The sequence below is a fragment of the Elephantulus edwardii genome, unplaced genomic scaffold (genome assembly GCF_000299155.1).
Source record: "Elephantulus edwardii isolate Elephantulus edwardi_28Jun2011 unplaced genomic scaffold, EleEdw1.0 scaffold00109, whole genome shotgun sequence".
NCBI lineage: Eukaryota > Metazoa > Chordata > Mammalia > Macroscelidea > Macroscelididae > Elephantulus > Elephantulus edwardii.
This window is the reverse complement of record NW_006399859.1, coordinates 3,213,134-3,224,771: the sequence shown is the minus strand read 5'-3', so window position 1 is coordinate 3,224,771 and position 11,638 is coordinate 3,213,134. Positions and strand designations below refer to the sequence as shown.

Here is an 11,638-nt window from a genome sequence, read left to right as displayed (position 1 = left end):
GGTCCTTGGAGAGGGGCATCATACTTGGGAGTGTGGAGGGAAAGTGCAGGAGGGGAAGACCCTGTATGAGGTCGATTGATTCAGTGACTGGGGTAATCGGGATGGGTGTGTCAGATGCAGTGAGATTGGCACAGGCTAGAGCAGGGTTTAGGGCTGTTGTGCATAGGGTCGCTATGAGTCGCAAACGACTTGACGGCACATAACAACAGCTTATATATGTGTCAAATATCGAAGGTATTTGTGGCCCTTTGCTGCTAACCAAACACAAAACTAAGCTCATAGTCATCAAGTCAATTCTGACTCATAGAGACCCTATAGCACAGAGTAGAACAGCTCCATAGGGTTCTCAAGGGTATAATCTTTATGAAAAGAATCCTTTTTCTGTAGAGCTGTTGGTAGGCTCAAACCACTGACATTTTAATTAGCAGTAGAGCTCTTAACTATTCATTATCAGGGCTCCTTGGGAACAAACTTGCGTGGCTTAGTGGTCAGGAGCTAATGCTGCCAAGCCAAAGCCATGAGGGTTGAACCCACCAGCTGCTCTGTGGGAGAAGAATGGGCAATCTCTTTGCATATTTTTACTGCCTCTGTAAACCTACTGGGTGCTCAGCTGGGGACTCTGGGTTGGTTCCTACTCAGTGAAGTACAACAACAACAACAACGGCATGTGCTTGTTAGGTGCCTTCTAGTTGATTCTAGTTGTGGCTCTACCCACAACAAATCTGCCAATGTGACCATCCTCACACCATCTACCGAGCTTTTAGCTCATCGGCTCAGTCATGGTGTCAGCCCATCTCAGTGAAGTCTTTTGCTGAATATACCATGGATTGCTAGGAAAACAAACAGGTTCATCCTAGAGAAGGTGAAGCCGGGCTGCTCCTTGGAGGCAAGGATTCTGAAGCTTCGTCTGACATACTTTGGACATGTTCCAAGGGGGGACTAGTCCTTGGAGAAAGACGTCATGCTTGCGAGGGTGGAGGGACAGCACAGGAGGGAAAAACCCTGGATGAGATGGATCGATTCAGTGACTGGGGTAATGGGGGTAGGTGTGTCGGAGACAGTGAGGCTGGCACAGGTTAGGGCAGAGTTTACGGCTTTTGTACATAGGGTCACTATGAGTCATATGTGACTTGACGGTACATAACAACAACAACAACATACTTTTAAAAGCATGATGTCCTGCTCCAGGGACTGTTTCCTCCTGATAGCATGCCCAAATATGTAAGAGGAATTGCAACATCCTTGCTTCTGAAAGGAGCACCCTGTAGAGCAGTGACCTACAATTACTGTTCCAAGAAAGGAGCAGGACTTAAGCCAGAGGCCAACATCGCACATGCCACAGCCTCCCAGACTCCCTGCCCCTGAGGCCATCCTGAAATTGTGTGCTCTTGCAGAGGAGGAGAGTTGCAGCCATCCAGTCAAGCTGTACAAACATTACACCTCTTTCTACTCCTGAAAGAAAACCCTCCCTGTGAGAAACAGCCTTAGAAAAGCTCTGAGCATTTGTTGCTCAGGGAGGCAAGTGCTTGCTTTCCTTCTGTGTGTTCTCCCCTGCAGGGTTTTCTTTTTTGCTAATCTATAGAGTCTCCAGCAGGTTGCACTGCTACCCCCAAGGTGGTGCCTCTCTGCCAGTTTGAATTCACCAGTGGCAAATCAGGAGAAAAATGGACCATCTCTTCCCATGTGATTTATAGCCTCTGAAAACATGGAAGATCATCTGCCAGTAGGTTCTGACTCAAAGTCAATGAGAAAGAGAGGATAAATATTTACCTTTCTGAGTCTGTAATAAATTTATTATATTTGCTTCTGCAGAATTATCTTTCTAGTTGTTTAGGCCCAGCATCTGGCAACAAAATTTTAGAGTGTGAAGGACTGCTGTTGGTGTAGTCTGTAAGAAGTCTCTGGCTAATCTAAAGGCTGCCCCTCTCTGGTGGTTCTAAATCCACCAGCAGCAACTTGGGAGAAAGATGGGCAGTCATCTTCCTTGCGATTTACAGCCTCAGAAGACCAATGGAGGGTCAGCTTTGGGGTGGTTCTGAACGTTTGGCAAAGAGAATGAGTGCGAACCCTGGTGCCATCCCGTACTCCTTATTGGAAGATTGGTGGTTTGCAGCCATGGAAACCTGATGGGGCAAGCATGAGACAGAATCTACTCAAGCAGTGGCCCTGGTTTGGGTTAAGGAGTGTGAAGTATTATCTCACAATGGCTTTGATTTGTATTTATCTGCTGGCTAATGGTGTGAAGAGTCTTTTCATGTCTATATAGTCTGTGGAGAAATGTCTATTCACATTCTTCACAATTTAAAGTGGAGTTATTTGACTCTCATAGTTGATTTTAATAGTTCTTCATATATCCTATCATACTTTGGGCATGTTGCTAGGAGGGGCTATTCCTTGGAGAGGAACATGATGGATGGAGGGTGGAGGGTTGGTGAAGGAGGGAAAGACGCTTGACCAGGTGGATTGACGTGGTAACTGCTGCAATGGGCTCTTTTGAGCCAGGAAGTGTGAGGATGGTGCAGGATAGAACAGAGTTCAGATCTTTTGTTCATAAGGTCGCTATGAGTTGTACTCGACTCGACGGCACGTAACAACAACAATGACAAAAATAAGAATTATCTATTAGAAATATAAGTTGTTCTCTGTTGTTGTTCCTGTTCTCTGTGTGGTCTTTTTGACTCTTTAATGATGTCCTTTGCCACCATTAGATGTTTGTAGATATCTTATATTTTGATGATGTTACTATATTACCTTTGAGATGCCAATCAGGTGCGTGGGGATGCAAGTCTGGGTTTCCGAGGTGACGCTGGGGTTGGAGATACACAGTTGAGTCACCCATGTAAACCAAACCCCAAACCCATTGCTACTGAGTTGATTCCAGCCCACAGCAACCTTGCACTGGATTTCCTGGGTGGTAAACCTTTATGAGAGGACACTGCTCATCTTTCCCCTGCTGAACGGCCAGTGTATTTGAACTTCTCACCTTTTGGTTGGCAGCCCAATATGCACTATGTTCTGTGTCATCATTCATGTAAAAAAGGTGATCTTTAAAGTCATGAGGCTGCATGAGCACACATAGGGAGTGAGCGTGGCCAGGAAGAGAAGAGAACTGACGACTTAGCCCTAGGGCTCCGCAGAATTTATGGCTCAGGAAGAACTGGTAGAGGGATGACTGAAGGAAGCTCCTGATTCCTGGAGAAACTCTGGAGACAGGCCATTTTGAAGAGCTAGGTAGACGTGGGATATGATGTTGAGTGAACCAACTCTTAGTTCTACCTCTATTGAGCACAAGTCCCATTGGGATATCCTACCATCAAGCACATTACACAGTTTTGTGGTTCCCTCCTCTGCCATTCCAGAAATTTGCAGGGCCTATTCTTTGAGTCTTAGTTGATTTAAGAGTACAAAACAACAACAAAAAATTCTATGGAGTCACTGGGTGGTGCAAAGGGTTACAGTTGTTGTTGTTGATTGTCTTCAAGTTGAGCACGACTCATAGTGACCCTATGAACAAAAGGCCTGAAGCTCCTCTACAACTATCAACCTTTATCAAAGTTCATAGCTTCCGGAGTCATGTTATTTAGGTTACTAACTAAAAATATGACTGAGTTCACCTAGAGGTACTTTGGAAGAAAGGACTGACAATCTACTTGCAGAAAATTAGCCACTGAAAACCGTACTGAGCCCATTTCTCTTCTCATCCACCAGGAGCCAGATCTGAGTCAATGACAATTGTTTACCCGTGTAAGTTATTTTAGGGTTAGCAAACTTTCACACTCAAGATCCCCAATCAAAAAATGCACTTATATTAGAAAAGAGAAAGCAAATCTATAGAGAACAAAATTAGTGGTTACTAGCATCAGGAAGGATGGGGAAAGAGAGGTTAGTGGGAATGGAAATACTGTGCTAAGGAGAGGGCTGTCAATCAACTGCCACTGTAAACAACTGAATTGGCAAAAGGAAAGAAGGAAATGTGCTTCGATGAGATGCAACTCTTCAGTTATCTGAGATTTATGACCTTTTGATATTAACTCTTCTTATTCTTAATAAATGTAATGCTGCAAAGCTATGCAAAACATTTGTCTTGCTTTATTTTTTAATGGAACAAGGTAAAAGCACCGTCCACAGGACCAGCTAGTGCCAGGGACTTTCAGAGAGCTTTAAAGGTCTCACCCAGTCCACCTCTGCCCTTGGTTAGCATCACTGTTTCAGACATCCTTGGCATTCTGACATCAATAAATGAAAAAAGAACCAAATCAAAATCCACCCCAAAACTCACTGCCTTTCAGTCGCTTCCTCTTCACAGGGACACACCATCATCAGGTTTCAGGTGGGGCTGCCTGTCTGTCTCCTGAAGAGCAGCTTGTGGATTTGAACCGCCCACCTTTCAGTTAGCAGTGCACTTCACCACACACTACATCAGCATTCCTTGGAATCAGTATAAAAGGATCTTCAAAATAACAACTCAGAGCCACTACAGGCTGCTTCAAACCACAGAAGGGAGAGAAGGCATGGCTCTGCAAGCTTAACATGGTTTCTGTGTCCTTGTTTACAAGACCTGATTAGACAGAGGAAGCTCTTATTTTGCAGAATGTACTGTTCTGTTGCTAGTTTTACATGTGACATGCTCCAGGCAGAGGGGAAAAGTCCAGACTCTAATGGAAGTTGAGTCAAGGCAGACAGATCCCCTTTGGGCATGAGCTGAGTGGGAGAAAGAGCTGGGCCTTGATCTTCACTTACCCCTCATCTCTCAGCTCAGGTTCTGGAGGCCAGTCCTTGGCCAACTTCCCTTCTCCCACCTTGGCTGTCAGAAGCTGGGATTAATCAACTTGTTCTCTCTTTTTTTCACCTGCCAAGGGACGATGATGAAGGGTAAAATGAGACTTTGTATGGGGAAATAGCCAGAAAAAATAGGATATGGAGGTACAGTCTTTTCCTTAATAAGTTGTGCTGCTAATTTAGTGACCACAATTGGAGCTCCTGGGAGCAAAGCCATGTAGGGGGCTTGGGACCTGTGAACTGGGGATACAGGAATGGCAGGCCGTTATTAGTCCGGAATTGAGAGAAGCAAGTGAAGGCTGTTTGATGAAGTTCTCCTTTTGTTCTGGGGCCCCTATTGGGGTACTCAAGTGGGGTGGGGACCCTGAAGAGAGCGAGTGAGGTGGCTGGGGAGCTGAACATCATGTGGGGAGTGATTGACATAAATTAGAGGGGTAGTAGTTCTTGGTTTTCTGATTCTGCAGCCCTGTGATCAGTAAGACTCCTGGATGAAAATGGGAGGTCTCAAACCTCGGAGCTTTTTATAGGGACCGTCTGGGTCCACAAATGGGTTTATTCATGACCTCTTCTCTCTTTTTGGACACTCCTCCCACAAAGGTCAGTTTTTCTCTTTAGAGAATAGTGTTTTGGGGTGAGGTAGAAAGGAAGGGAGGAACTGTAGTAGGATCTAAAATATGATTAAAAAAAGATCACACCATCAAGAAGACCTACGAAGAAAAACATGATTAAGAACATCCCCTATGTGGCAGCATTTGCCCTGCAGAAGGGGAAGGCTTGCATATACTTCCCAAAGCCTAAGTGCAGCTCGCATTTGCCCAAGGACTCATTTTCTGCACCTGCACCAGCACAACACAATCTATCTGCACCTCAAAAGCGTGCACCCAGTCACAGGGGCCCAGCAGAGAGAGAGAGGGGAGACAGAAGGGTCAGGTGGTGCACTGACACTAATCCACCATCCCCTCTCAGGTCCCCACCCGCCCCACCCTCCCCCATTGCCAGGGCGAATCCTGAATAACTGCTTTCTGCGTCTCCTCAGTCTGGGTTCCCCAGGGGGAAAAAACCACCCCAAAATCCACCCGTTAGGGCCCCGCGATTCCTCCACTCGGCCAGGACGAACTGTGCCAACTTCAGCACTCCCACCGCTGCACCGGGGAGCAAAGACCGCGACAGTGGGCGAAGCAGGTCGGCCCGGCTGGAGCTTGTGAAGCTGCGGGAACGCGGCGCGAACCCAGCCCTCCCCCTTTGGCTGGAAGTCCCGGGACTCCCTCTCTTGTGGTTTCCCGGTGGTAGTGGCTGTGGCACCTGCAGCTCCGGTCCTCGAGCGAGAGGAGGTGAATCTAATCCGCTCCAAACGCCGGGCGAGCACAACCTGCCAGCGTGATCGCGCCGCTGATCCCGTCCCAGAGCCAAGCCGAGCGCAGCCGCAGCGGGGGCCCGGGCTGGAGTCGGGTGCCACCGCCCGCCGTGGGGGGCGGGCTGGGGGCGGGGCGGCCAGGGCCGCCTTCCAGGGCGCAATCCCCGCGCGCGACACCCAGCGCAGCCGAGCCACCTCCCCAGCCGCCCGCTAGCAAGTTTGGCGCCTCCGAGTCCGGCGCGCCTCGGGATCCGGGTGCATCCTTCAGGCTCCGGCGAGCCCCGCTTGGCGGGGACCCTCGAGAACCATGCCGCTGGATGTGATCTTAGTTGTGGGGTTCTGTGTATGCACCGCCAGGACAGGTAAGCTTTGCTGGGTTGGGATGCAGGGACAGTGGGAGCCCTACAGGCGTGCCAAGCACCCAAACTGGCGCCCGGAGACTTGGAGCCGAGCTCTGCGCTGCTCCATGAGAGGGCGGTGCAGCGAGGTCTGGGTGGTCTCTCGGATCTCTCCTCCAAGCTTGGTGTAAAGGGGTGAGAAACAGGGCTGACTGGCTGGAAGATGTCCCCGTGGAGTGCGTCTTCCCAAGGGACGCAGCCTCACGGGCACTGGAGGAAGGGGCGCGGCCGAGCGGGCGCACTCTCGTGCTGCCTGTAACCGGCTTCCTGATCTCGGGTAGTCGAAACCTGCAGCCGGGCAGGCCCGCGAGCCCCGCACCCCGAACTTGAAGGATGCTTTAGAACCGCTCTCCCGCTCCCCGCTGCCTGGGAAGGGCAGCCCCGGCAGGTGCACCAGCAGAGAGCGCTTCAGGCTGGCGGCTGCCGCGGGTGCCCGGCGAGCGCGGCGCGGGGTGAGGGCTGCGCACGGAGCCTGGGCGCCCGCGGCTGCTTCTCCTCTCCCTCCGACTCTCCGCCGGGGAACTCCAGGGATACCCCTACCCCTCAGCACCTAAGCATGTGCAAACAATTATCCCGGGAATTGGAACATTGGAGACAATCGGGTGGATTTTCTCGAGCTCCAGGCCAGCTTCTTCCTTGCTGGAATTACTCCTTGAGGGCTGGAAAGGGGAAATCAAAGATAACTGGGGTAATAGTCCTAAGTCTCAACTTCGTTCCTCCCCGGAGAGGCAGTGCAGGGACTCAGAGCGGTGTAGACTCACAGCGTAGGCTCCTGCATTTTCCTTCCAGCTCCTGGGGCTTGGAGACTCGCTTGCTGCCTCCTTCTCTACAGGCTGATAGGAGCCAGGAAGATGGGGGAAAAATAGGGACTGCCGGTGGTAGGGAAAGGTGTCGAAGGATTTCCCCCTGTGTCAGTTCCCCCTAGCGCACGCAGCACACCTGCATCCCAGCACCGAGGGGTTGTCGCCCATTCCTCCATGACTCGTTCATGCTCCTTCCATAAGCCATGCCTTTTTATCTAGGTCAAGGAGCAAGTTTTGCCTGAAAGTGCTGGGGAGGGGCTTCGAAGTCTGTCAAAAAGTTCCATCCACTTGCGGCCCGGGGCTGTTTGGCGCTAATCTGCAGGAGAATCGCAGCGTTGGGTACCTAAGAGCTTCCTGCTGGCCTTTTATACCCTCCCCCCCTTCCCGGACTGAGCGAGTGAATTTTCTTTTGCTTAATCCGAGAGAGCAGAGGGGTGTACACTTCACCAAGCGACAAAGGGAACCCTCTTTTATTCCTTATGTCTCTATCCGAACTTCCCCGTCTGCAGAGATGCCAAGACTCAGTTGAGCCTAGAATAGTTGTTTCATTAGTTCGTGGCCTATAGAAACGGGTTAGTGTTTGCAAACTGAGAATATATATGCTGGAAGGAAATCGTCCCAGATGAGAAGGGCAGGTGAGCTACTGCAGAGGGTGTGGGCTGCTGGACAGAAGACAGAGAGAAGCTGTGGGGTAGGGTAGGGGAAGAGAGCAGCCCACGGGACATTTCACACCCCTAAGTGCAGAGCATGACCGAATATGCCCATAGCCTTTGTTCGCATTGGTCTTGAAAAGTTTAAAAAAAAAATAATAAAAAAGTCTCCTCCAGAGATGAACTGTACCTCCTGGGCCCCTTGCTCTTAGATTTTTCAGGACTTAGGCCGCTGCTCCTTGATCCCCTCCTCAGTCTCCCTTCTCGGTCTTGTGAAAAGACTGTTGCACGGAAGATTCAGTCATGTCATTTATTCATTCACTCAACAAACAGTTGGGCGTCTTGCTGGTTGCCCAGATTGCTTATGCAAAGAGGAAATTAACTTGGTCCTCAACTTGCAGGAACTGACAGTTTCCTGAGAGTCTCGGTCAAAACTGGGAAGCATTTTTAGCCAAAAGCTAAATGATGAGGGGTGGAGGGGTCAGTAGTGGTCAGGGGTGTGCCAACTGAGGCACCTGTGTCTAGGGCAAAGTTTCCATTGGCACTTTAAAGGTGGACAAAGGGCATTCTGGGCACAGGTTTTGCAAAGGTGAAGGCATGAAGGGGCCTGAACCATTACTTGTGACTGACTTTGGAGAGCCAGAGTTGTTATGTCATTTGTCGCAGCTTGAACACCTTTCTTTTACAAAAATGATCAGAAGATTCAGAGAGATTCAGAGGTGAGAGGAAGGGTCATAACCCATTTCTTCAATTACCTTAATTTCCTCTAGCTGGAGAGAGTCTCATCATCAGCTTTGTAGGGGCAGACCCTTTGATTCTATGTAGCCGTCACTGTCCCAACATCACACATCCATCTTCTCCTTAGGTAGCAAAGGCTGGCTGGCAATTAGTTTATCAGGATCCAAACACCGGCTTGCAAAGTTTATTTGTCAAGTGCGACAGTTGTTGTCTGGGCTGTTAACAATCCAAGATGAAATAAACATGTAGTTCATTTAGTGAGTTGCTCGGCTATCACCTGTCTTTTAATGGAAATGAGTAGATGATATCAGGCTCATTTTAATTGAAGTGGGACTGCAGTGCAGTCATAGTTACACATGAAAAGACCTAATGATAGCTACCACAGGGAAACATGGCTGCTTAAATTGCTCCTTGTTCAGGGAACTTGCTCCTGAGAGTAAAGTGGAGTCAAGGAAGGAGGTGCTGCTCTTGTCATTTTGGGGTGAAAAATACTGTTGGGACTTTCAGGTGTGTCCTCTCCACTGCTACTGATGTCATTCTAATTCTTAGCGACCATATAGGACAGAGTAGATCTGCTCATAGGATTTCCAAGACTGGGATCTCCCCAGAAGCAGACTGCCACGTCTGTCTCCCAAGAAGCAGCTCATGGGTTTGAACAGGCAGCCTTTCAGTTAGTGGCCAAACACTCTAACCACAGCACCTCCAGGACCTTTCACGTATATCACTCATAATGACATTTTAGAAGGTTACAGTAATAACAATCATAAAATATGAAGGGCATTTTCTCCAAAGGCTTGGAAGTTTGTTGTTGTTAGGTGCCGTTGTGTTTGACTTAAACCCTGTGAACAACAAATCTGAACCTTGTCCTATCCTGTGCCATCCTCATCATCGCTGACACATGAGCCTGCTAAGGTCACTGTGTCAATCCACCTGGTTGAGGGTCTTCTTCTCTGTTGCTGACCCTCCAATTTATAAGCACGATGTCCCTTTTCAAGGACTAGCCTTTCCTACCAACCTGTCCAAAGTATGTGAAGCGAAGTTTCACAATCCTTGCGTCAAAGGAGCACTCTGGCTGCACTTTTCTCCAAGATGTATCTGCTCTTTTGGCAACCTGTGGAATATTCAACACTTCAACACTACAAGTAGTATAAAATTCAATGACTATTCATTTTTCCATAGCTTTCCAAGTTTGTTTTGGGGAAGGACACTGTAGTCACAAAGCCTTTTTGCTGCCACCTGCTGGAGAGGAAATGTTTTCTTTTTGGGGCACCTCCCAGTCCTCTAAGTGGGCGTTTAATAGAGGAGCTGTGCACAGAAGCCCCCAGCCTTAGGTAATCTGTGGAATACTGATTGATTTGGAAAAGGTGTAGAACCAGTGCTTCAAGGCTTTTTTTTTTTTTTAATGTTTAGAAACTTTGTGAGAGCTTTGAGTCCCAAATCTGATTAAACTAAAAAAATCCTCAAACTCACTGCCATGGAGTTGGACTGACTCCTGGCTAAACTTTCCAGCAGGTTTTCAGAGGCTGCAAATTGTATATATGGGAGGCAGTTGATCATATGTCTCCTAGGGACCACCTGGTGGGTTTGAACTTCCTTTCTTTGTGTTGGCAACACAACTCTGTACCCAGTAGGCCATCAGAGCATCCATGTTCGATCAAGTGGTTGTGAAATCCTGCTCTTAAATGGGAACTTGGAGCATCTTTTCAGCATCATTTTACTGTGCCTAGATCAGGGGGAAACAGATGCAGTTATGGACAGTGAGGCCCATTAGGTCTTGATGAGCCAAACTAGGCCCTAGACCTCAAAGGTAGACCCCGTGGGCTATGGACGGAGCATTCCCTGCACGAGGGAACGGCGGCAGCAGCAGCAGCAGTAGCAGCAATAACAGCAGATGTGCTGGGAGATTAGGGAGGGGCTTTGATGCCCAGAGTTGGCCCTCAAGTTTCTCAGTGATGCTGAATGTTGCAGCCTTTTAGAGTTTTTGGTTTTTCCCTCCATCTCAAGTAGCACTTTATCCTGCTTTTTTCCAGTTTCTGCTTCAATCCTTTGAACAGCAGTTACATTCGGAGCAGAAAACTTTAATAGAGTTATTGTAGAAAGGAAAGGTGTAAGAGAGCTCTGGTGGCCTAGTGGCAAGACGCTGCACTGCAATCCCAGAGGTATGTGGTTCAAATCTGCTGGAAAAGGAGGGGGCAATCTCCTCCTGTACCAGTCAGATCTGATTTGACGGTACACGTAAAAATAATACAATAAAAAAAATTAAAAATAAAAAAAAGAAAGGAAAGGTGTGTCATGCTTGGATAAGGAAGCAGAAATATTAAAATAAAAAAATATTAGTGGCACCACACTCTACTACTTGCAGCCCAGGAGAGGTCATGGCAGTGCTGCCTTATTAATAGGTTTTCTGATTTCCTAGGCAGCGTGAAAAGTGCTACTCTTTACAACATCCTCCTGTTGGTGTGAGGTATTTTCATCCTGAAGGTGGCCAATTAAAGGGAGAGAAGAAAACTGTATCTGGAAGCCCAATTGATTTCTTTTTTCTTGCTCAGTTTTTATGGGGTGTTTTCATACCAAGAGCAATGCAGTTATCTTTAAGCCAAGCAAACCTCTTGATTTGCAAGTGATGAGAAAGGAGGAAGCAGAGAGTGTAGACTAATATACACATTTCTTGAAGCACTCAGGCTGAAAAGACTTTCCAGGTCACTTGTATTTGGGGAGGAGTTGGGAGGCAGGGTGCTTTCTATACCTTTTGTAAAATTCTGGTGGAGTTGAGCACCTAGGATTTGAAAGAATCTGGAAAGCTGGTCTTGTGGAAGACGTTGTTGTTGTCATTGTTGGGTGCTGTTGAATCCACTCTAATTCATAGCTGCACTTTAGTCAGCAGAGGCGTTTGCTCTAACAGCCTCTCAGTTGTGC

The 11,638-nt window shown here is 48.2% G+C and overlaps 1 protein-coding gene across 2 annotated transcripts in view; it reads left to right on the top strand.

Annotated features, from left to right (window-relative positions):
* Positions 1-6,273: 6,273 nt before the first annotated feature.
* NELL1 (NEL-like 1 (chicken)) overlaps positions 6,274-11,638 on the top strand; it is a 1,108,018-nt gene continuing 1,102,653 nt past the window's right edge. For both annotated transcript variants that reach the window (XM_006892008.1, XM_006892009.1), the window contains exon 1: positions 6,274-6,495. In XM_006892008.1, coding sequence (XP_006892070.1) covers positions 6,441-6,495 — 55 coding nt within the window. In that variant the 5' untranslated portion in view covers positions 6,274-6,440. The remainder of the gene's footprint in view (positions 6,496-11,638) is intronic.